The following is a 24,927-nucleotide window of genomic DNA, read 5'->3' on the forward strand; positions in this document are numbered from 1 at the left end:
AGGCCTACTCACCAGAGGAGAGGTGAACTGCAAGTCCTATGTGTTAACTGGGACTTACCCCATTGAGAGATGTAACCAGAAACCAAACTCTCAGCCCTCCTCCAAGCTGCCTAGTGCCCCAAGCTGGAGACTTTGCCAACACAGGTGCTGCCTCCCCGCCCCCACACCCATTTCCCAATCCTTTGTATTCTTGTAAATTAGGTTGGGCCATCTTGTCCCTTTAGCTTAAGGCCTCACCAGAAGCAGAATGGCAGCCTGCTGCTTGATCCTTTTCCTGAGACCCATTCTCTGGCGTCTAGTCTTTCCAACTGACCACTCTATAAAAAGATGAAAGGAAAGACATGGAAAAGAACATCCCTTCTTTCCGCCACCTGAAGCAGAGGTGAGTCTCAAGTTATAATTTCCTTGTCCTGAGCCCTGCCCTGATTCTCACTAGGATTTTGGGGAGTGGTTGTGGGCTAGGCTAATTAGGAGTTTCCTTTAGGGCAGACATTGCCCTTCAAGCCACTCGTATGCCTCTCTCAATGGAACAGAGCCCAAGAGCATTGCCCCAGACTCATACATACTATCTATATTTATGATGCTTATTCTCCTTATTCTGGGCACCAACTGTCTCCACATTGCCAAATCCAGGACTCGGATTTTTGCACCTATCTTACTCACCTCTAAGCAGCATTGGGCATAGTAAACGTCTCTCTCCCTGAAACTCTTGCTTTTTTGGCTGTGTTGATACCATGCTAACTAGTTTTCCTTCTACCTCGGTCTCTGCTTGTGTCCTCTGAATGATGGTGTTCTTCCAGGCTCGCCCTGGGCCATCTTCTTTGCCAATACTCTTTGCCCTGTAACCCACCTCCATCTCCATGGCTTTAGTTCGGTCCACGTGTTGAGTCTCCTGCTCCGAGTTCCAGATTTGCATCGTTAACTGCCTACTTGACATCACTGTTATAGGCACAACCACAGGCATGTCGCAGACATCTCTGAGTCAATATGTCCAGAAGCGGACTTGTTATACTCACTGCCAAACCTCTCCTGGGCTCCTCCATCTCAAGAAATGGATCTGCTATCCTCCCAATTGCTCGAGACAAAAAACCAGCATTGACTTTGCCGCCTCCCTGCATCCCACCATCCATAATAACTTATCTGTTGTCTAATCTTGTTCATTCTACCTCCAGAATACGTAACAAATCTCTTCACTTTCTAGCTCCACTGCCAATACCCTGGTGGGCATCTCCTCTAAGCCACCCACACAACACCTCCAAACTGGTTTTCCTGCTTCTGTTCTCAACCTTCTCCATACAGCAGCAGACTAGATTGGAAAATAATTTCCCCCTTCCTAATACTCTTCAGTGACTTTCCATTATACTTAGTGTAAAGCCCGTGCTCCTTCCTGTTGCCCACCAGGCCTGATGAACCTCCCCTGCTAATGCTCCTGAGTTAGGTTGAGCTTCTCCCCCCAACTAGTACACTATGTGATAGTTGTTCTGCCCTCTGCTCTGTTCCTGTAACCCTTGGAGCTCTTTCTCACACCAGGACCTTTGCACATGCTGTCCTCCTTGCCTGGAATGTTCCCATCTGCTCTCCCATGGTTCTTTCTTATCCTTTAGGACCCAACTTAAACATAACCTCCTCAGAATGCGCTTCCTGACTACCTTACTTAAAGAACATCCCTCCATTTTTCCCCTGATGTGTAGATTCATGTTTGTTTCCTTCATAGCACAAATCATGATTGGTATTTATGTGATTTTCTACTTGTTTATAGAAAATCTTGTTGATTAAACTGTAAGGTCTACAAGGGCAGGGACCATGTTTGTTTACCATTTAATCCCCAGCATCTCACACAGCCCTTGACATGGGGTAGGCACTTAATGAAGATTGCTGCATGAAAGAATGAATGACATCTTCACCTCTTACTCTGGTAGCTTCTCTGTGACCTTGACCAATCCCAGAATTCCTCCTTAGGGGCAGAGTGAGTGTACTGAGGCCAAGGGACATTGGAAGCATAAGAGGAAGCCTTTAGCAGCCATGACTTTAGAGTCTTTGGCTGACATTATATGCTTTGAAACTTTGAGGTGTTCTTTGGTATAGAAACTTGTAAGTGAGGAAAATTCTAGAGAGATTATTGGTACCTTGAAATATCTATGGGGCTTTTGGGTGTTATATCTGAGACCTATGATGTATTAGTGACTGATTTATGTTCAAAGAGATACACAGAGTCATGGTAATTACATATATTTTGTTAAAGGAGAGATGGCATTTCTTCTGACTTGGACTGTGGCTCAGAGATGGATACTTTCTGGCAGGACCATTTCCAGGCTTACACACTTTCTTCTGTTACCACCATTCTTGGATGTTAATTAGGTAACTGAGTATTCATGTAGCCAGAGAGTTCAAAAAAGCCATTGAATCAAGGAGACGGGTAGGAGAGGAGAGGCTGAAATCAAGAGGAGGAATGAAGACATGACCACAGAGTTAACCAGATGAAAGAAAGATGGTCCAAGGAAAAAGGAGGAGAATCAGTTAAAAGAACAGCCTCTTTCTATCTCTGTAAAAGTGTATGGAAGACTAATTTCCCCCATCCTCTTTATTGCTGGGCTATCACTGGCCCTGAGAGCGATACATGATAATATTCAACCAAGGGTTCCTATTGATGGGCAAAGAGGCTAGCAATATGGGGTGCGTTAGTCTGTCTATGTGAAAAGTGAATCCACGAATGTGGAACTCCACCAACAGAAAGAGAATAAGTTCTTTGGTGGCTGCCATGGAATGTAATAGTTTACCAATTCAATTGTAATCAAGAGTCTTCTTATTTTGAGGGCAGAATAAAAAAATAAGCCTCATAAAGGCAAGGGAGATTTCAGCATTTCACTTCCCTTCATAGAAACAGATTTTGCCAGAAAAATTCAGATTTGAAAGCTTAAAAAAAAAACCAAACCAAAATAAAACAAAAACCTTTGTGCCTTTCCCCCCTGAGTTTGGAAACCAAAAAATACACCATCAGTTCAGAGGGATATTCTCAAGAGCTCTGCTAGTACGAACCAGCTGCGAATAAAAGCTAGTGTGTTTTTAGCATCTCTCTCCAAACTCATCCAGGAACTCATCAAAGCCACATTTTACTGTTCTGTGGTGAGAAGGAATTTTGTGACCTTTTGAGAAATTTTGTTTTGTTCTTCCTAAGAAGACCATGATAAGGAAGTGAGCCAAATTTCTTGGCAATGGGAATACTGTCTCTGTGCCCCAGGCTTGCACTCCCAGGAGTACAGAGGGCTCTGAGCAGGCAGACTTGTCATCAACCTGTCCTGCATATAGGTTGCCAAATTTTACACTTACAAACTTGTCCAGATTTCCACCCACCCTCGGGGTTTATGGAACAGATAGCAGTGGCAGCCATGGAGATAGTTCCATGCTAACCTTCTCCCAGCACCCGGGGATGCCAAAGTCCATGGGAATACTATGAATAAGAGGTTGAAACCCAGAGGTGCAGGAAACTGGACAAGGAACATGGAGGCAGCCTGCAAGGAAGAATGAGAAATTTGGGACACAAGGAGCAAGATCCTGAATGCTTATTACAGCCTTCTTGTTTCTAAAACCAGGGTCATCGATGCTCGTATCTGAATAGCTTTCCTTGACATTTGACCGTGTCTTTCTCCAAATCTTCTCTTTCCTTCTTTACCTTACCTCCAGACTTTCTGACCGCTCCTTGTCAACTACCTTTGCAACATACTCTGCTTTTGCCTATCATGTAAATCAGGGATTCTCTACTGGGGTTGATTTGGCTCTCCAGGGGACACTTGGCGATATCCGGGAAAAATTTCGGTTGTCACAACTTGGGGTGGGTGGGTGCTCCTGGCGTCTAGACAGGAGAAGCCAAGGATGCTGCTAAACATCCTTCAATGCACAGGCAGCTCTCCACGACAAAGAATGATCTATTCTACAACATCAGAACTGCAACAGTTGAGAAACTCTGGCTTAACTATTGCTGTCGCACAATGTCTACTCCGAGATCCTTTATTCTTCTCAATCTTACACTGTCTTTGGGTCATCTCATTGACTGCCACTAAAAAAAATTATATTTATACTCTGATGGCTTCCAAATATCTATCTCCAGCTAAATTTCTCTTCTGAGCACCACACTCATGTATCTGCCATCCTACTGAACATCTTCAGTTTGATATCCTATAGTCACCTCTTTTGTTTTTTGATTCTCAACAAGAAACAAAAGTTCCTAATTGAAAAATTAGTCTGTGATATATAGTTATCTGTTTTTAATAAAAGGGAATTAAAATTAACTTTTATTTTGAAAGAACAAAACGCAACTTAGTGATACTCTCTAATATAATAAGACCCAGTGTGAGATGCCACAAAAGCTGTTGAAGAGAAACCTCTGTGTCTTTTAGGTCAGTAGGTCTTTGCATTCAACAAGGACTTGTTTTCTTTCATTGTGGACTCCAAGGGCTCGACCCAGTGCTGCCTTCTGTGGTCTGACATTTTCAGAGCCGCCTCTACATAATGCTTTAGAACTAGCCTAGTCCTAGCATGATACTGTCGAATTACAATCAGCATAAGTTGAAATTTATTAATACTTTTTTAAGTTCTAAGACCATATCTTATATACCTTTTAATTGCCTAGAGTGTAGAAACATAACTACTTCTCATGAGATATTTGCTGGATGTCCAGTGAGGGTATTTCCCAAGCAAACTTCTCTTTTTCTTTTACCTCTAGGCCCCACTCCCAGCCATCTCCTCTCCTACTGGTAAGACCCCCTGGGGAGCTCATGTGCCCCACCCCCACCATACAGTCTAACCGTAAATTAGGCAATACTTGAATTTGGGAAAATCACCAGAGAGCAACTGCCACTCTTGCGGAACTGCTGGTGATTCCCTTTAGGAATCCCCTGATGGGTCGGCAAGGGAATGCCAGAGGCAGGAAGGAGAAAGTGTGGAAAGTGATCTATCATAGGATCAGTCACGTGGGGAGTTTGGAACTTTGCCCCAGAGCTTGTGCTTACAGGGTGCTTTCCTGAATCACTGTTATCTCCCAGGGAAACCAGCTGCCTACACATTCTGAATCCTGGACTGACGTCATGATGAGATGTCTCAGAGAAAGGGATGATGCCCTGAGAGACGGTGCATCTAAAGCAAGAGCAGATCCCCATGCTTCTTAAACTTTCTCTTTCTTGAAAAGAACAGTCTCCTTCCTCCAACTTGAAGCAGCTTTCTAGAGAGCTGCCCATCTGTCTGTGTCTTACAAACAAGTCCTCATGTGTGCCACGTGGAGCCAGGCACAGAGCGTGGAGGAGGGTAGATTACACATTGATGTGGAAGAAGGGATAGAAAGAAGATATTGAGTAAATCCTGGGAGTTTCTCCCTGGCCCACTGAGTATGGAGGGCTACAAGCCAGTGGGTCCCAGGTGAACGACGAGCAGCCTCTGCTGGCTATGTGTCTTCCAACTTCCCGCAGGGCTGCCAACTCCTGGATGGTGACACCCCTCTATTGAGTCCACAGTTTAGTTGCCAGGATGTGGGCAAGCAGAGGTGGTTTCTATGAGTCACATTTTCTCACAGATTTCCTGTGACCCACAGCACCCACTTTCAGGATTTGGGGTGCCATCCATAGCCACGACAAAGGGTAAAGGTGACCAACTTGAAAGGGATTGACTCTGTGACCCTGCTACCAAGCACACAGCCTGATATGGGGCTGCTGATATCAATTGAATCTGGCCTGCCACTCCTGTCTTCTCACTCCAGAGCACTGGAGTGCCTTGCCAGGCTGTGCAGAAAACCTCCTCTTCCTCTCCTGCCCCACTCTATCGTTTCATTGATTCATTCATTCATGCCACAGATATTAAATGGCCGGGTTAAGCACCATGCTAGGCACTGGAGATGAAATGGTGACAGCCCTGCACCTCAAATTGTTTCCATCTCTGGATGGTTTGGCAAGTATCAGGCGAATGCAATCACATAGAATCCCCTTCTATAGTTTTATTGTTTTGCTTTCAGATTCTGAGGCTGTGATAGAGATGAGCACAGCGGGGTCCAGCCTGCCTAGGAAGGGCACCTCCTGAAGGTTTCAGGATGCTGCCCTGGAGGCAGCGATATCTACGAAGAAGATGGAGGGGGCTGAGAGAGTGGGAGCAAAGTTCAGTGGTGAGAGGGGAACTGTGGGTAGAATGCAGAGTAATTGGGTAAGAGTAGGGTGAAGGCTGTAGGTGAGGGGAGCAGGGCATGGAAGTAAGACGGGACAGGTAACCAGATCAAGAGGGGCTCTGGCAATATTAAGGACTTAGTTCGGCTTTGCTACATGTGGGTTCAAATGAAGGAAATAAGTTAAAAACCATATATTAAGCAGAAAGTGGAGGGGAGTCCTGAAAAAATAGGGGATGAGAGCTTTGCCTTGAAATTGTTTATAATCTAATGGAGACTAGGAGAAAAACTCCATGAAATTGGCAAATCTGAGTATAATTAAGCCTTGAAGAGTCTCGTGCAGACCAGAGGAGCTGTGAGAAGGACGGGGTAGTGAGTATCTCACACAGAGGCAGGACGTGACAGGGGCATGACATGACAGGGATGTGATCCAGGCCCAGGAGGTGCGGAGAGGGCCAGCGCTCAGCTCCGAGAGGTGGGATGGTTTCTTTACTATGGCTTCTTATTTGCAATAAAAGGATGTCAACGCCACCACTGAGCCTCTGAATTTCCCCGATATTTAGATGTCTTGTGTCATCAACAGCGTATAACACCTACACTCCAGGCTCGAAAAAGAGAATAAAATACTAGCTGTTCTCTAACTCACGAATGGAATGAAAACAAACCAAAACACCCGTAGGGGAAGTGGTATTTCTGGAGTCCATCTACTGCTCTGATCATCCGAAGGCTACATAATTATACAATATTATCTCTTTACGGGCAGAATCCCCTTCTATAGTTGTATTGTTTTGCTTTCAGATTCTATCAGCCTATGGAACCTGGATCTCTGAACTGTTTTGCTCTGGGCACACTGTTGAGAGCACTGCCTACTGTTGCTTAGTGCTCCCTAAATGAGATGCGATGGTAGAAATTTCTTTGAGGCCTAATTATTCACGGGAAAACAATTTCCCCTTAAAAAAAAAAGAAAGGAACCGTGTACATTCCATCTCTCTCTTTTCACTTTGGCTGTCTGGAAAGGTATTGCTAAATTTGAATTTCACTCACAGCAGCCCAGCAAGCCTCTGGTTGGCGTATTCACGTTTCGGTGTTCTTCTGGGTCCTGATTTTCTTTTATATCTTCTCATGTTAGTCTGTGTGCTTTTGGTTGTAAGGCCTCTCAAAAGTGTGTGGAGCTGGTTGGGAGGGAAGAATTAAGGAAAAGAATTAAGTAAATGAACAAAAGGAGGAATTCTCAGGAAGGGAACTGAATGAAACACGAAGCTAATGAGGAGACAGATTTGAGTTGAAGGGAGGGAGCCTATTGAGATACTGTGGGTAATGAGAGACATGAGATTAGGGAACGAGTTTAGACAGTGGGCCAAGGCAACAGGGAGCCTCAGAAGGCTTCCGAGCAGAAAGTATCAACATGAAGCTTGTTTTGGGAAGGTTGGTCTAATTGCAATGTTGAGTATGTACCAAAATAGAGGAAAGCCGGGGAGGTGATGCTGGGGAAGATAAAAGAATAGGCAGCTATGGGAAGCATTTGAGGGGGAAAGTGAATCAAGTTTGGATATGAGAAGGAAAGGAGTGAATCAGTGATGACAGCAGATGTCTAGGGTGTTATTATTGCCAGAGGGAGTTAAATTAGAGGAGGGGATTGGGGTGCTTTGGAGGGGTGCAGAGAGAGGGGAGGGGAGCAGGAAGAGGCAGATCTATTCTTGATTGTAGGGTCCTAAGATACCAGATCTTTCTTTTGTCTTTCCCTTAATTGGATAGAATCTAAATGGCCACTTCTTCACCAGGCTAGATGTTGTCAAAGCCAACTAGCTTCGTAGTAGAAGAATGCTGCTTTGAAACTTTGGCAAACTATATATAAATCCAAAGGACAACAGTGTAATAAGTAAGAAATCACTTAGAAACTCTCCTTAGAAGATTCAGAAAGTTATCATTTAACCACCTGTTCCATTCACATCTGAGTTCATACATAATGGCATGCTTTTCTTCCTCGGCCCGGTGGAGCGTTCGTTTCTCTTTCCAGGTCAGTAAAGACGATTCACATTTCTCCCAACATTTTGTTATGAAAATTTTCAAATATAAAGCACAGTTGAGAGAGCTTGCAGTGAACACCTGTATCACCCCCTACTTAAATCTATTATTAACAGCTTACTGTATTTGCTTTATCACAAATCTATGCATCTATCCTTCCATCAACTCATCTTGTTTTTGGTGCATTTTAGAGTAAATTGCAAACATTACTACTCTTGCACAGTAAATAAGACTATTGGTTTTTCACTTCTGTTTTCTGAATTTTTACCAGGCTGGGCTGTGTGAGCCCACCTAGGTAGAGAGTGGAGATCAAAGAGAAGCCTGTGGCTCTTTCTGGAGGTGGTTTATCTTTCCAATTCCTCCTCCCCAGGCATTTGAACGTTGACTCTTTAATTACAGTGGTGACTAGCATGTGCGCTTGAGTTCCTAGAAAGTGGAAAAGGGAATTTTTACAAATCCAATTATCTCCTAAACTCTAGTATTTAAGACTGAAAAGACTCCTGCAGGTAGTGTAGGTGGAAGCATTTAAAAAAAAAAATTTTTGTCGCCTAGAGATATGAGCAATATAGCCTCTGTCTACATTTCTGGATTTCCATATATCAGATTGACTTAATGCAAAATTGCACTTTTAACAACTTAGGGGCCACAGACAAAACAGATGGTCTCTGCTTTGGGATACAAAATATTCCCAGAAAGACCATCACCATGGTCCTAACCTGTAGGAGTTAGAGACAGAAATGGCAGTGGGGGAAGGTGGGGAAGAGCGAGGGAAAAGCTGATAGCTGGCAAATGGATGGTATTATCAAAACCAGAGATTGCTTTACTAGGATTTACAAAACAACTATTACTGCGTGTTTTTACTGCATGTAGTTTTTAATCTTAAGGAACATGATCCAGCAGTGTAATAACAAGCCTGGGTATAATGGCACTCTATTAGGGTTGTTTTGCCTCTATTTTCACATCTGTTGTATTTATGTTTAAGTTTTAATTGATGTTTTGACCGTGTGTTTGCCCATGAGGAGATTTTGTGAAGGCTTCCATTTTTTAAAATAATTTAAAAAGTAATATATATGATATATAGTAAACAAAAATATCCTCCTTAATGTACCCAGAAATGAGATCTTGTCAGTGCAATAAAACTTCATTTAAAATATCTATCCATTAGCACCACGAACAGACCAAAGACATTATCTAGAGACTTGGGGGAAAAGACCTCAGTTTGGGAAAAGCCAATGTAAGGAATTAATTCTTAGATCCAAGTGTTGCCTGAGCAGAAGAAGAGAGGAGAAGACTGAGGCAAACACGAAGTGGGGAGTATTATGTGAGCTCGTTAATTAGTAGCAACATATGCAGGAGAATGTCTCTCAAAGACCAGTCAGAGAAGGTAGAAGCTGGCTTGTTTATCTTGGTCAATCCAACTCCACACAAGAGCTAGTCCAACAAGGAAATGAAATAAAAGAAAGAGGCAAAGATCACATTTTAAAATGTTATTATCTGATTTTTAAAATGTGGAGGCTCCCTGAACTTCTTTCACTGGAAGAAATGCAGTGCCCTTAGCCCCCCAAGAATCTTGGAAGTAAGAGCATGACCATCCTAGCTTTATGGATTCAGTCTTTGGCTCTCCCATGACAATGATGAAGAACTGTCAGCTCCATATTACCTCAGGGATGAAGGCTTGCCTCTTTTGCAAGAGTCAGGCAAATGCGTCCCTTGTGAGTTTAACCTCATACACAGGGAAGCTGTTGATAACAGCTACTCATCTACTAGCATGAGGTGAGTAAAAATAAGTTCTCATTATCTCCCGTGTTGCCACTCATGTAATCTTGTAAGAATGCTCCACGGGCTGGTAAATTTTAGTACTTATCTACAAGCCTATTTTGCAACCAGGGAATCTAAAGTGCAATTATTCTGCTAATACTTAAATCAATATCTCATGCTTATAATTCTGTCTCCAAAATTTTCAGATGGAAATAGGCGTCACACCAAGGACGGGAAGAAAAGATGTAATTTAGCAGAAAAGGATGGGAAAAGAACAACACTATCCTTTTAACCAATGCTTTTGGACTGACATATTTGAAGGAAAATCTACCAAAATGATGGCTTCATTGACAAGGAAAGATAGCTTGATTGCATCCCCTCTCTTTACAGCTACTATTGTTTCGGCCCACGATGTTTTGTTTACTAAGGAAGCAAATATTTTACCCCCTCTGACATAATTAATTTTTGTCAGCTTCCCTGTTTATAAGGGAAACTGAGAAACTGTTAATTGAAATACAGAATGAGTCACTGTTTTCAGTAATTTTTGGCAGCATTCTAATTTGTGTCAATCCCAGCCTAATTATTAGATTTTTTGGAAGCAGAAAACATATTTGATTTTACTCGTACTGATTTTTTTTTCCTTTTTTTTAAAGAAAAAAATATGCACTGCCTGACAAAGGTTATGTAACTTATACCAACATGAGGTGAAATCTCAGTTCGTTTGAAATACCAGGAGGTTTACTGCGCCACGCTTGGCTCTTCACAGTAGCTCAGTATTTAGAAAGCTCACAGAATGTGGTCTTCCTCCTTTCCTCATTCCTACCCCCAGCCCTCACCAAAAAATGTGATTCTTTTGAAGACCTTTTAGCTTGTATTAAGCCACAGTACGTGGCCTGTCACTAATGACATCACTGAAGTAAACTTCCCAGAAGCCATCAGGGAGAATTCATTTGGAAATCCAATGAATGTCACTTGCAAAGGGCAGACTCCTAGAAGAGGTGACCAGTCATGCATTCCTGAGTTATTTGTTGTAAAAGCATTAATCACTGTGAACTCATTTGCTCCTAATGCAAACACACTACATTATTCCACAGGAATTCTGTTCCAAGTGATCATTAATGTAGAGAACAGAAGCTGCTGACTGTGAGCAGGGTTAATAAAATCTGTCAGATCAATGGCCAGTATAATGGGACTGTTAATGGTTCCTAATAGAAGTTGGATCTTCCTGGCTATGGCAGAGTGAAGGCAAGTGGAGAGGCAGGCGGCTTTGCTGGGTAGACAGCCCCATCTCTGGCCTCCTGAGGTGGTCTCTGGGTGAAAAGAGAGTCAACGTCAGTCACGGAGCTTTGCCAGGGCCCTGAGGCAGCCATTGCTGAGAGCATAGGCACCAGCTGTGGGCTGGGGAGGGAGCCACGGGTGGCCACGGGGACAGCTCTGCTACCACACTCCAGCTGCTTGCATGCCACAGCCTCCTACAGGCCACAGGTCAGGGTGCATCTGAGCACTTGGTGCTGCGGACATCCCAGAATTTCGCCTCACACCTCTTCACATCGGGCCACCAGTGAGATGAAGGACGGCAATCACAATGATAATAGTGACAGTCACAGCTAATGCTCACTGGACACTCTCATGGGTCAAGGACTGAGCCCTTTACGTGTACTTATCCCAGTCCTCAGAGCAGCACCTCCATGACTTGTGTGCTATGTGTTGTCCCATTTCATGACTCAAGAAACTGAAGTCCAGGGTCAGATTTGAAAGTGTGTGCCCTTAAGCACCATGCTCTTTTATTGCAGGCAGAGACACTGAAACTGTAGCCAGTGTCATACCAAAGAAAGAGGAGGGCATGAAAGTAGGCCTAGAAATTTCTGCATTTGCATATCCAACCAGTCACTATGTTCAGGACCAACCTTGGACAAAGTGTATAAAAGCTATGGTTTGTCCAGAATGCTGTTCTTCTAGGCATTGCTACTAAAATGTGGGTACCTGGGGCCTTTAAGAGGCCTAATTGCTCCGTGCCACCCACCTGCAGCCTAGACAGGGCCCCAGGAGGCCCTTTCTGCCCCGTAATGCCCTAAACTTAAGACTTGTTCCTTCTCCTCCTACCCCTGCCCCCCCAAAGTTTGTCACGTTTCTTGTCATCTGAGGTCTTAATCGCCTGACTGTACCCAGCTAGCTCAGGTAGGATGGGAGGAAGCTACCGCCTCCTGGGGATGCCTCTGAGCACAAGACTGACATGACTGACTGCAAAGGCCACCCAGAACCAGCACCCAGGCTCCAGCAGCATAGCTGGGCACGGGAGCATGGCGACCCGGGCACTGGGACATTCCTGAGCCCAATGACTACTGTAGTTGCGGAGCTGACACAGCTGCCTTGGGTCTCAGGAATGAGATGGGATGGAGCTCACAGGTGGGGGCTATGGGTGCAAGAGGCTGCCAGGAGCCAAGGAAATTGGGGAGCAGGGATGAAAGAGAAGTGATAGCTGTAAATGTAGAAAATATAAAACATGGACCCTATTAGAAGTTACCAATAAGCGCAGAATATGGCAGAGGGGCTTAATAAACGTACTTAATAAATGAGAGAACATTGTACACAGACTCAAGTCACCTTTCCCAGGTCAGTTCCCATAACCAAGAGAGGTGTAGACCTCAGTACCCCTGCACCTGAAAACACCACTATTCTGAAAGGCATATATCCTTGATTATGTCACTTAAAATAATCTGGTGTTAAGGGTTTGAAAGATGTGAGAAGACAGATGGTTCTGAAGGAAGGGTGAACCAGGGAAGGAAAGGGGGGTCCTGGAGGGTTTCAAGAGGAGGCTCACACATACCCCACAGCACCTACCACCTGCTCACAGGACAGTTACGCGGTGCCAAGTGCAATGGGGAATGCAGAGACAGGCTATGATGTGTTGTCTGGCTCCCCTGAGCTTAGGAACACACATCGTAAGTGCTAGACTACATGGCACAGAAGATAAATGCAGTAGAATTGAGTGAGAGAAATTAGCAAGAGGAAAATTCAGAGACAGAATCATGGAAGATTGTGTTGGCTATGAAGACCATGGACGACATGAATAGAGGGAGAGAAGACACATGCCGCATAGAGAGTTGAGGCATGAACAAAAGCATGAGGGTGGGAGCAAGCACACTGAGCACAAAGGAGAATGAAGGAAACAGTCTTGTTCTAGTGGAGTAGTGTGTGTCTGAGTGAGGGTGTGTACAGTGTGCATGTGTGTGTATGTGTGTGTGTGTGAGGGGAGGGGAGCACTGGGCAATAAGCAGGACCAGAGAGGATGGCAGCACATTGCAAGAGCCTTGGCAGTCAGACAAAGAAGTTTGGACCAGTATGTTCGGCAATAGGGAGCCACTGCAGCTCCTTGTGCAACTAAGGAGCATGATCTAAGCCAAGTTTTGGAAAGTTTCATCTGGAAGTTGTATAAGAAGGTGGATTGGAGGGGGAGAGAGAATTAGGGGCACCGTAGGCAGCCAGGGCACCCTGACGTTATGATTTGTCACTTTTTCTCCTACAGCATACATCCATATTGCCCATCTCATTGGCCGAAGTCATCCTCAGGCCACATCGCTATCCATCAAAGAAGACAGGACTCACCGTGTTGACTGTTGCCAGCTTTGCATACATGGGCAGGTAAGAATTGAGTAGAGAAAATCAACTTAGACCTGTCATTCAAGACTCTAAAGGATATTACAGAAGATGTGTTCTGTTCTGTTAGAGTGTCTTTATCTTGGGTTATTGGGGATTTAACCATCTTTAAATTTCCAGATAAGAATTCTTTTATTGTTTGATTTTGATACTCATGGAAACATCATACACACAAGAATACACAGGTATGTATGCTGGTCACGAGTTCCTCTCCATCTCATGAAGACTTAGTCATTGCAAAGCTACACATGTTATTTTCCCCAGGAAAATGTTGATCTTTGGTTCCATTTGCAATTAAAATGTTTGAATGGCTGAATGACCCGAAGCATCTAAATATATTTCATCCAAAAAGGCATTTGACAGATTGAGCATACTAGGTTTGGTCCATTCCTGTTGCCTGTATCATTATGGGCTTATTTGCATCAACATCTGGCACTAGAGCTCCTGGCGGGCATTTGGGCAATTGACTAGGGGCCTGCAGAACAGCCGAGCTGGAGGCATGGGAGATAATTTAAGTAGCTGGCCTAGATTTCGTCATTCAACCACCTGGCAACACTAATTCTCAGAAATGCTGCCCAGTGGTCTGTAATCAAGAGAAAGTGCTTAGCCTATCACCCAGTGACTGGAAAACCCCCTTTGCATTCTATAGCCTTCTCATCTACACCCCTGCTTTTGCGTTACTGAAAGGGGCATGCCAAACATCAATCCTGAAGATTGGAAGCTAATCATGATGTTTCTTCTCTAGTCTAGACTCACGTAAACTGTTCCTACCTGACATCTGGGTAAGCTCCCTTTGGGGGAGTTTAATTCAGCATAGTGCTCTGTCAGAGACGGAAGCCAGCAAGAGAACACATCCCACAGGGATACCTAGCAGCCTTTGTCTAAGATTGAGTAACCTTTGTGTCCAGAACTCAGACGATGGTTCCTCCCTCACCTTTCCTTCCCTTTTGTAGAGTCTGCTCCTCCCACCCTTCTGCATCCCTCCTTTCCTGAGGGTCCAAAGTCTTTTTTGCTTCTCCTGTCTTGAAGAAAGCACTTGCTTGATAAATCTACCCCAAGCTGCAGTGATCTATCCTCTTCAGCCTAAGGTCTTTGCAGTTTAACAAAGGACCCTTTAGAGAATAAGGCTTAAGTCGGGGACCTATTGGTAGTTGATGTCTGGAGCACTGTGTTGAGAAGGATCCTGGCAAAAAAAGAGCTGTGTTATCATTTAGCAATATCTGCCAATAGCATGAGAATGGGGAGCGGCAGGATATATCCCATGTATTTACCATTTCTGGCTCAACCCAAAGAAACAAATCCCTAAAGATAGGATACCTGGGATCCGGGATGGGTAAGAGTATGTATCCATAAAGATATTTCTTTCTGGTGTATGTGTTGAGGACAGGCAGGGTGGTATTTGGGTGATTACGCACATGAATTTCCATACTCTGTTTTTTTGGTGGACTTTAATGTGATTTACCTTTTCTTGCCAAGAGTAACTTTTGGAGTTCATATATAAGATAGGGCTCTTGACATATTAACCTTTTCTGCCTGAGGACTTGGAAGTTGATCATCAATCCTCGTATCTGACCCTCACTCTTTTCCTCTTCTGAGACCTAGAGGGTAAAATAGCACCTAAGGCCACTGGTATTTTGGGGGGAAATTGTAGTTGCTGTAAAGACGAGAAGGAGTCGTCAAGAGGGCTTGGCTTGTCAGTGCCGGGGCATGTGTTCCAACAATGCAGGGATTGGGGGCTGGGGAAAAGGAGGTGTGACAAGATGCAGGTCAAGTGTGGTGCATCATATCTTCGTTCAATTATTCCTCAGTGCCAGGCACTGTGCAAAGATACAGTGATATACAAGTCATCATTGCTGCCTTTAGGGACTGTCTAGGAGAGGGGAAAGTTACAAAACAAGGGAAGACAGGGTGATGTGACTATGAGCATAGGGTGCTCTGGGTTCCTGGGAGGGATGTTGAAGGCTGGCTTCTTAAGGGAAGTGATGTCTAAGCTGAGACCCAAAGAATGAGTAGGAATAACTCGAAAGAGACATGGAAAAGACCTTTGGGCAGAGGGAACAGCATCTGTGAAGAGCTGGAGGAGCTGAGAGTGTGACTGAATTGAAGGACAGGGAAAAGCTAGATCATGGATTCACATCAGTGAGTTTCGACTTTTAAACTGAGGGCTTTTCGGCGGAAAAGTTTTAAGCAGAGAAGTGAATGATATGGCTTACGTAAGAAAGGTGATTAGACAGCTGATTCTGGCTGAAGTGTGGAAATTAAAGAGGAATGAGACAGGGAGATGAAGTTGGTGGCATTTGTGGTAATTCAGGAGAACTGATGTTAACCAACTGATGACAGTATCAATCAGAATGCAGACAGAATCAGAGGGGCAGGTGGTGGAAGGCGACTTGGAGATCATCCAGCATTGGAGCCCTGAAGGCTCAGTGAGTTAAATGACGTGCCCAAGGTCATATGGCTGGGAAAATCAAAGCTGGCACTAAAACCCAGGTTTCCTATTTCCAAATCTTATTTTCTTTCCATCTTATTCATATGGCCGTTATTAGTTCAACTCCCTGTATGTGCAAAATACTTTTTGCTAAATGCTGGAGGGGTGGGCATGCGAAAAAGCTTAACCCAGTCTCTACAATCTAAAAGCTTTCAAGATGTTGTTGTTCCAAGTTCTGTAATGGAGCAAGTGGAGAGAAGGGAAGGGGATCTGCCCCCAGCCAGAATGTGACTGTGCAGACCCCCATGGCGAGCTGAAGTGGTTTGGGATTTGAACCGCCTTATCATTAATGAATGACTAAATCAGCATGGGGTCCATCAGGCCTCATTTTTGCTAGAATGAAGCAAATACACCTGTATGAGGGCATTTTATGCTGTTTCACCGACTGGAACTCCCCTACCTCTGTTGGTGTCCTGGTTAGGGAGCCAAGACTCTTTGCTGCCTGCTGTCTCCACCCTTACACAATGATCTGGGGGCCATGGGCCTGCATGGCCACAGATGGCCATCAACTAGTTCCACAGACTGTGGATACGGCCACAGATGGCCATCAACAAGTTCTACAAACTGTGGCTATCCATGGAGACATTTGAGGGAAGTGGCTATGGGTTAGCTCTTAGGTGTGCCAGTTTGGATGGTCAAATAGGGAAATGACAGAGCAGTAAAGAACATGGGCCCGGGCCAAAGAGAGCATGAGAAACAAACTTGAGTCAGAAAAACAGCCATAACTGAGCTGGAGAAGAATTTCACAGCTGAAACCACATTACAATGACCTAAAAATAGCCATCAAGACCGTGGGGACTGCCTCACATGTGGCACTGGCCTTTCATTATTTTTCAGATTGCAAAATTGGAGGGCTGGCCCCTAAGTGGGAAAATAAAGATTTGCAAAGTAGTAACAACTGCAAATCTTTCATTTCCTTTGGAAAGCATTAGTCACCTATAAATATGGTAGCTCGCTTACTCTTCGCCTCTCTCTCACCCCAAAACACCTCACCTGGCTCTCTCTGAGGCAGTGGTGAGGAGCAGGAAAATAGAAAGTTCCTTCTGCTGGCTTTTATTCATTCTTTCATTGAACAAATATTTCCCCTAACCCAGGGCTGGGCCTGCTGGGAAAAGCAAAGTTATATAAAGCCAAGCCCCAGCCTGTAGGGGGTTTGCACTTAATAAGTGGAGATGAGCCATGCATACAAATTATAAGAGCACAAGATGGGAAATGATAAAATGTCACAAAGAACATAAGGAGCTACAGGAACGCAGAGGAGGAAGCGATTACGTCTAACTGGGCAGTGTGGGAAAGGCTTCATGAAAGGTGTGTGTTAGATGTGCGCCCTGAAGGACTGGCTGGATTGGAGAAGTAAAAAATGCAAGAAAGTGAACAACAGAGCACAGTCCCAAGGCCAAGGGAGCCCAGAACACATTAGAGCAACAGTCAGCAATTTGCTTACCTGGACCTATTAAGGAAGGAGACTAATGGGAAGTCACCTGGACTACCCTCTCACAGAGGCTTGCGGATGGAAGGCTGAGGAGGCTAGACAGAGTATAGACAGTGAGATTTGGTTGTTGCTATTGTTTGTTTCTATGACGTGGAGCCAGGAATTGAGAAGTATTAGTAACTTGGCTAGAGAATTGTGCTTTACGTAGCCTGTCTTTATAACTGTGCTTAAAATGGATTGGAATGGCAAGACATGGGAAGCAAAACATAATAAAACAATATACAAATAAAAATTAGCCAGGATATTCTTAAGTCATCTAGTTTAATCACAATGTCTTATTCTTCTTCCATGGTTATTTCATAGTTCCAGCGTCATCCCACATCCGGGTGCTTGGAGCACCCCTCTACCTGGCTGCAGGGGGTCCAGTCCTCCAAGACCTCCATCTCTAAGGAGTTCTAATGATCCAGTGAGCGCTCACACTTGCCCATGTTGTACACTGTCCTGAGCATTGCTCACCCACACAGATTGTAAAGCCACCATACCCAGCCTCCTGGGCCTAACACCTCCACCTGGCTTCTTAAAGGTTAGGATGCCACCCCCACTGCTGACAATGCCAACACTGCCAATGTTCTACCCTATGTGGGTAGAAGTAGAAAGGTGTCACTGGCTACTGCAACAGCCCCAGCTGGCCTGGAGTGCACCACTACCCTGCTCTTGGTAGACTAGAAATCTGCTGACACCATAGGTGTCTCTGCTAATGTATAAGATATTGCATGCCAAGTGCAAGCATCACACACACATGCAGCTATAATCCAGCCTTGGAGGAGATATTTGATAAAGTCACTTCTCAATAACAGTTCCTATGAGGCAAGAGAGATGATCCCTTTCTTCTATACTGTGCTCAGGTGAGGTCCCACAGCAAAACTGCCTGGGTCTCCAGGTGTAACCATCCTTGAAATTCGTGCACCCATTTACACATATACACTGAGACATATGGATATCTTACTCCAGAATACATTAATAACTGCCAGTGGGCTGGACTAAGCTGAGTTCCAGGACCAGCCACCTTGCCAAACCCAGCATCAGCAATCCCCTCCTACTCCCACTTGTGCATTGGGATGAATTCCTTCCCAGAGCCTGTGTTACTTTTTCCTGAAATAGGATCTTTATCTGGGACCCTCTAGATGCACCATAGTTTTCTAAGCTTGAATCTTAGCGGGGATCAGAATCCCAACGCCATATTCCACAGAAGGACTCTTTAGTCCTCATGTAAATTTATATGCAAAAATAAATATAAAGATGCTACCCAACTCCACCTTTTGGGTCTAGGCCAGCCAGGGTGCAAAGTGAAGAGGGGTGGAGGTGGTGGACCAGGAGAGGATATGTGACCTATACTTCCCCTCCTTCCTGTCCGACCTCAGCTCCTATTCAACCAATACTCCTGTTAGAGAAATTAGGAATAAGAGAGTGAAGAAGGATACAGCTGGACAATCAGGAATGACGGGCATGCCTGAGACACGTTGTTGAGGTAACAGAACAGGTCTTTTGGATTAATTGGCACCTAGAGGACAAATGAAAGGGAAAAAATCAAGGGTAATTCTAAGAATTTTCAGCTGGTAGACTGGGAAGACAGTGATTCCAATAATAGATGTAGAGAAGTTAGAAAAGAAATAGTTTGGGATATAAGTAAAAAAGTCCGTTTAAATCCCATCTGGGTCCCATTCCAAAAGATTCGGGTTTAATTGGTTTAGGATGTGCCCTGGGCATTGCATTTTTACAGACCCCCCTAGGCAGTTCTAATTTTCAGCCAAGGTGGAGAACCTCTGCTTAGAGGAACTTTCCTTTGGAAGTCAGACTGGGCCTTCTCAAGAGAAGAGGGGCTGTGGAGATCCAGGGAGCGAACCCTCCGGGCGGGAGGAGACACTGGAGAGAGAGAGAGGGGAGAGGGGAGAAGTCGAGGGTGAATGCTGGGGAAACGCCCTCATCTAAGGGACAGGAGGGGGAAGGGGACAGCAAAGTAGCGAAGAATGATCAGATGGCAGAAAACCAGGAATGTACAAGAACACCCTGGTCCTTGAAGGGAGGAGGAAGCTTCGAGCCAGGAGTGGGGGTTCCAGGGAGGTGTGGGCAACAGTTTTTAATCCTTGAAGAGCTTGCCGCCCCAACAATTCTCATTATTGCCAATATTTTCAACATCCACGTAAACTATTTGTCTAACGCTCTAGTGTCACAGATTTTTTTCACTCCTTTTATTTGAGTTATTCTGATGGGTCAGAAAGGTCAGACACAAGGGTTAACACTAATAATTATATGCCTAGAGCCCACAAAACCCCCAGTTATCTACTAATCTCTAACTCACAGACTTCCTACTGATAAGACGTAGAAAACACGAATTTCATGATAGTCATTTGACGCTGCAAGATTTAGGATGAGGAGACTATAAAAGATTACTTTTTGGTATCAATTTGTGCCTGCCCAGCCTGACTCACATAGATTCACACAGCAGACAGCTCCAGAAGGACATAGAATATTGATCTCTGAACTGAAGGTCAGAATCATCGGCTTCCTCCAGTACTAATAAAGTGAGCATCAGAGTAAGCAAAATTGGGAAAGCTGCTGGGTCCATTTCCCAGTGTTCAGAGGCTGTGGTGCTCTCGGTGGGTAAGGCAGCTAAGCACTGTCCACAGCAACTGCCGTGAGCAGCAGTTAAGGGGAACCATGGGGCTGGTAGAGCCACCCCAAACAGCCATTAATTTAAAAATAGGAACAACTTGCTGTGTACTGGCACTTGGAAAATGGATGTGCATGACAGGTACAGTCCCTGGTCCTATTGAGCTTCCAGGCTAGTTAGAAAGACAATCAAATAAGTAACAGCGGTGTTAGTTCCTGGTAGGGAAGCGCAGGGCATAAGAACCTTACTGAATGGGGGTTGAAGGATGTTCAGAAAAATCTTTTCTAGAGAAATTGACTTTGAAGCTGAAACTCGAGCATGAGCAAAATTGACCCAGGCCCAGAGCAAGTATGTCCTAGGAAGCAAAAAGGTCAGAGATTCCAAGCAGAGACAAGAGCATGGATGAAGGCCCGGAAGCTACTGAGCTTGGTTCATTGAAGAAACAGAAAGGGGTCCAGTATGGACAGATGGCAGATCGGAGGGTGGATGGGTGGATGGTTGGACGGGTGGGCAGGGCAAGGCCAGGTAGGCTGGTGAAGGAGCTTGGCTATTTTCCTAAAGCAACAGGGGTCCACTGGAAGCACAGGAACACCATGGACAAATTTCTCTTTTAGAAAGGTTATCGGATTACTGGTGGCCTGTGGTATGAAAAGTGGATTGAAGGGAGCAAGAAAGCCCAGTGAGTAGACAATTACAGAAACCCAGATGAGGTGAAGGAGCCCGGCCTGAGATCATGAAATGAGGCAGTGGAGAAGCATTGAGATATGATTTCATGGGGGCCAGGATGAGTGAAGAGCTGACATTGACTGAGATACAGGAGAGAAACAAATTCAGTTTCCAACATGCTGACTTCCTTCCTCCCCCCTTCCCTCCCTCTCCTCCTCCTCCTCCTTTTCTCTCTGTCTTTCCCGTTAACACATATTCAGGCAAGCCACAAAGAAGTGATACCAGCTGAGTGTGACTATCTCCTCACTCAGGCCTCTCTGCTGACCGCCCTTCATTAAATGACTACAATCTTGCCAAACACTCCATTTGTATTTTCGTTACTTTTCCCATTGTCTGTTCAACACACCTATAACTTCCTTTGCACTTTCTCTGTGAAAGTACAGACTTCATTAGCTTACCTCTGGAACTTTCCTTTACAAACCTTATGCTGAAGGAAACAAAAATGAAGTAAATAAACCGAAACTTTCCAGGCCTCTAGGAGCATGTCCTTATTTGTAGACTATCTTATATAAATGTGCATGGGAACCAGGAAGCCCTAATTTCGAGTATATAAGGTAAACAAATTGAACTAACTAATGCAACCCACCTGAAGTATATCCAGATCTCCTCTCTGACCCCAAACTCCTAGCCCTAGCTCCTTGGGGATATTTACCTTCTGTCCCTTACACCTTCTCTGTCCTGTCATGAGAAGCAGCCACGCAGGAAAGAAGTGCTGTGGGTGTCTTTCTAAAATGCATCCATGGGATGCACATCCACGTAATTCCAATATTAGTAATAATGATAATTCTTATTATTTGTTTCAATCTAGTAAAATTTGATTACATAAAAGGCGCATCTAGACAAGTTTGGGAGAGCAGAGTAATACTGGTGTGGTCAGGACTAGAGACCAAGTGCAAACTCCATACTTGCAAAGCTAAGAGTGGTGCCTCCGTTTTTAAATATATAGTTCATCGGCATTAAGTACATTCACATTGTTGTGCAGCCATCACCACTATTCATCTCCAGAACTGTTTTCTTCTCAAACTGTAATTCTGTCCCCCTTAAACGGTAACTTCCCATTCTCCCCTCCCCTAACCCCTGGCAACCACAAATCTACTTTGTGTCTTTATGAATTTGGTGACTCTAGGTACCCCATATAAGTGGAATCATATAATATTTGTCCTTTTGTGACTGGCTTCTTTCACTTAGCATAATATCCTCAAGGTTCATTCATGTTATAACGTGTCAGAATTTCCTTCCTTTTTAAGACTGAATAATATTCTGTTGCATGTATATACCACATTTTATTTATCCCCTCATCTGTAAAGGGACACTCTAGTTGCTTCCATGTTTTAGCTCTTGTGAATAATGCTACTATAAACATGGTGTACAAATATCTCCTTGAGTCTTTATTTTCAATTCCTTTGGGTGTATATCCAGAAGTGAAATTGCTGGATCATATAGTAATTCTATGTTTAATTTTTCAAAGAACTGCCATATTATTTTCCATATCAGTTATACCATTTTACTTTCCCACCACCAGTGCACAAGTGTTTCAATTTCTCCACATCCTCTCCAACACTCAATATTTTCTGGGGTCTTTTGATAGTAGCCATCCTATTGGGTATGAAGTGGTATCTCACTGTAGTTTTGATTTGCATTTCCTGAATGATTAGTAACATTGAGTATCTTTTCATGTGTTTCTTGGCCATTTGTATATCTTCTTTGTGGAAATGTCTATTCAAGTCTTTTGTCTGTTTTTAATTGAGTTGTTTGGTTTTTTGTTGTTGACTTCTAGGAGTTCTTTATATATTCTGGATAATAATCCCTTATCAGATATATGATTTGCAAATATTTTTCTCATTCCGTAAGTTGCCTTTTCACTCTATTGATTGTATCCTTTGATGCACAGAGATGGCCCCTTAAATTTTATGCTGTAGGTGACTCCTTTGCCTCACCCTAGTCCTGGCCCTGATATTAGCCCTTGTCTCTTCCACAAAGTATTTGACAAACTTGAAATAAAATATTTGAAACAACCAAGATCACACTTGGGTTTCTGAAAGTTTAGTTAAGCACAGAATTTTATTCTTCCGTCTGAACTCTTTTGACTGCCTGCAGTATCCAAATTTGAACGTTGTTTCTAAAGCACAACTTAGCCTATCCTAGGTTGTTACAAAGATGAGCAGTGAGAAGACTCCCACTGTGCCATCCCTCAGAAGAGAGAAGCTTTTAAACCCATTAAATGATTATGATGTGCCAGGCACTGTTCTGTGTAATGTACACGTGTTAACTCCCTTCATCTTTGCAATAGCCTTATAAGGTGCATACTGTTTGCACATCCACTTCGTCCATGAGGGCAAGGGGACAGAAAAGTTGAATAAATCGTTGAAGGCAACATAGCTAATAGGCGGCAGAACTAGGATTTGAATCACAGAAGCCTGGTTCCACATTCTGCACTCTTAACCAGTTATAAACTGTAGCTGATACATCATCCTCCCCGTATTTAATTTGAAAAGTTATTTCAGACTTTGGCATCTTCCAGTGCAGTTGGTTTCCAGCAAACTGCATTTTTAGGCTTCACTTAGACATCGTGGCTCCTCTCTTAGCATTTCTTTTCCTTTTCTTGGCTTATAGAAATAACATATTCTATCCTCACATGAGCAAGATCTGAGCCTCCTGTAAATCCATCCATTCCACTCTCTCCATGGCTATATCCATGAACTAAACTCAGGCCAACAATTAAACCCAGGCGCACTGTATTGCAGCAATAATGCTTGATCTCTGCCCCCCATACCCCAGCTAATGGAAAGCTACACCTGACTCTTAGCTCGGAAAAGCTAACCTCGCTTGTCTGGCTGAGAGCTAGCAAATGGACACCTTATCAGCAGGTTCAGTGTCTCAGCAGGTCATATCTCTGAGGGAAAGGAATAATTCATGTTCTTACACACTTTCTTTGGCTAATGACGTATTCGATGTTCTTCCAGATTCTTTCACTAACATTGAATTTTAACGGATTGGGTAAAACAGCCAAGCCCAGCCCATGAAACAGGATGTCGCTTTGAATCAAGCCTGTTTATCTACAAAAGACTCACTTCTGTAGGTTTGTGGAACACCTCAGCTGTTGACAAACGTCCCCCATGGCTTCTTTTTATCTGCCTGGGCTTCAGAACCCCATTGATCTTGAGTTGGAAATAGCTTTTATTCCCTTGCTCTCCTAATCATTGTGACTTGTCATTGTCTGCAGGGTTCTATGGATCTACTCTGAGACGGGTACGTGGGTGTATCCTGTGTTTGCCAAACTCAGCCCAGTGGGTCTAGCAGCTTTCTTCTCTCTCAGCTACATCCTTATCATCGGCATCTACTTACTTGGAGAGAAGCTCAACCACTGGAAATGGGGTCAGTTTATTTCTCTTTTATTTACAGAGACACTTCCTCCTTACCCTCTCTCCATTCCTCCTGGAAACAGAAGGAGAAACTAGTCCAAAGCAGAAGGCAGGGAGGCTTGATGCCTTTGTCCAAAGGACTCATATGGGTCCTACCAAAGTAGGCAAAGGAAAAACGTAGAGGAAGTTTGCACTTTCCCAAAGGACCCCATCAAATTATCACCCCTCCTCCCCAAAACTATACCTCCTCTAACTTTAAGGCTAAAAATCATCTTGTTCAGAGAGCTCAGGACCCAGAGAGCAAGGTGTCACCACCCCCAGCGTGAAAAAATGGACTCAGGATCTCCGTCCCTAAAACTGAGGGCTTGAGGGACACAAGCTGCCAAAATGTCAAGGTTTCCTTTTTGAACGATGTGGGTCCAGCTGACCTTCTTAGCTCTTCTAACCTCGGCAGTGCTTTCGGTTGATTTCCCATTCCTCTCCTGTTAGGTTGCTTCTCAACCTTTAGTAAAACATTTATCAGGTAAAAATCACATCCTGTACTTGAGTCCAGAATTCTCATTTAAACAGGGTCTTGGGCAATATGAGTTATGTCAGTAAGCTAAGCTTTCTAATCATAGGTGAGTAGAACCATGTTGCTTCTTTATGAGAAAAAAATCCTTTTAA

General features: G+C 44.0%; 1 protein-coding gene and 1 long non-coding RNA gene across 12 annotated transcripts in view; one reads left to right on the forward strand and one right to left on the reverse strand.

Moving 5' to 3' along the window:
• ADTRP (androgen dependent TFPI regulating protein) overlaps positions 1 to 24,927 on the forward strand; it is a 64,739-nt gene that overhangs the window by 31,374 nt on the left and 8,438 nt on the right. For all 3 annotated transcript variants that reach the window (XM_070515627.1, XM_070515626.1, XM_044773230.2), the window contains 2 exons: positions 13,452 to 13,567; positions 24,123 to 24,274. In XM_070515627.1, the coding sequence (XP_070371728.1) occupies positions 13,452 to 13,567; positions 24,123 to 24,274 (268 nt within the window). The remainder of the gene's footprint in view (positions 1 to 13,451; positions 13,568 to 24,122; positions 24,275 to 24,927) is intronic.
• The window catches only part of LOC123287008 (uncharacterized), a 71,174-nt gene that overhangs the window by 15,143 nt on the left and 31,104 nt on the right, over positions 1 to 24,927 (reverse strand). For 4 of the 9 annotated variants that reach the window (XR_011505202.1, XR_011505204.1, XR_011505208.1 and 1 more), the window contains exon 6: positions 7,187 to 7,314. The exons of 4 other annotated variants lie outside the window; for them this stretch is intronic. This is a non-coding gene — a long non-coding RNA (uncharacterized lncRNA). Of the gene's footprint in view, positions 1 to 2,214; positions 2,432 to 7,186; positions 7,315 to 24,927 lie in introns of those variants that run through there. One more of the 9 variants, XR_011505207.1, reaches the window with a different exon arrangement.

This window comes from Equus asinus, chromosome 8 (assembly GCF_041296235.1).
Source record: "Equus asinus isolate D_3611 breed Donkey chromosome 8, EquAss-T2T_v2, whole genome shotgun sequence".
NCBI classification, from domain to species: Eukaryota; Metazoa; Chordata; class Mammalia; order Perissodactyla; family Equidae; genus Equus; species Equus asinus.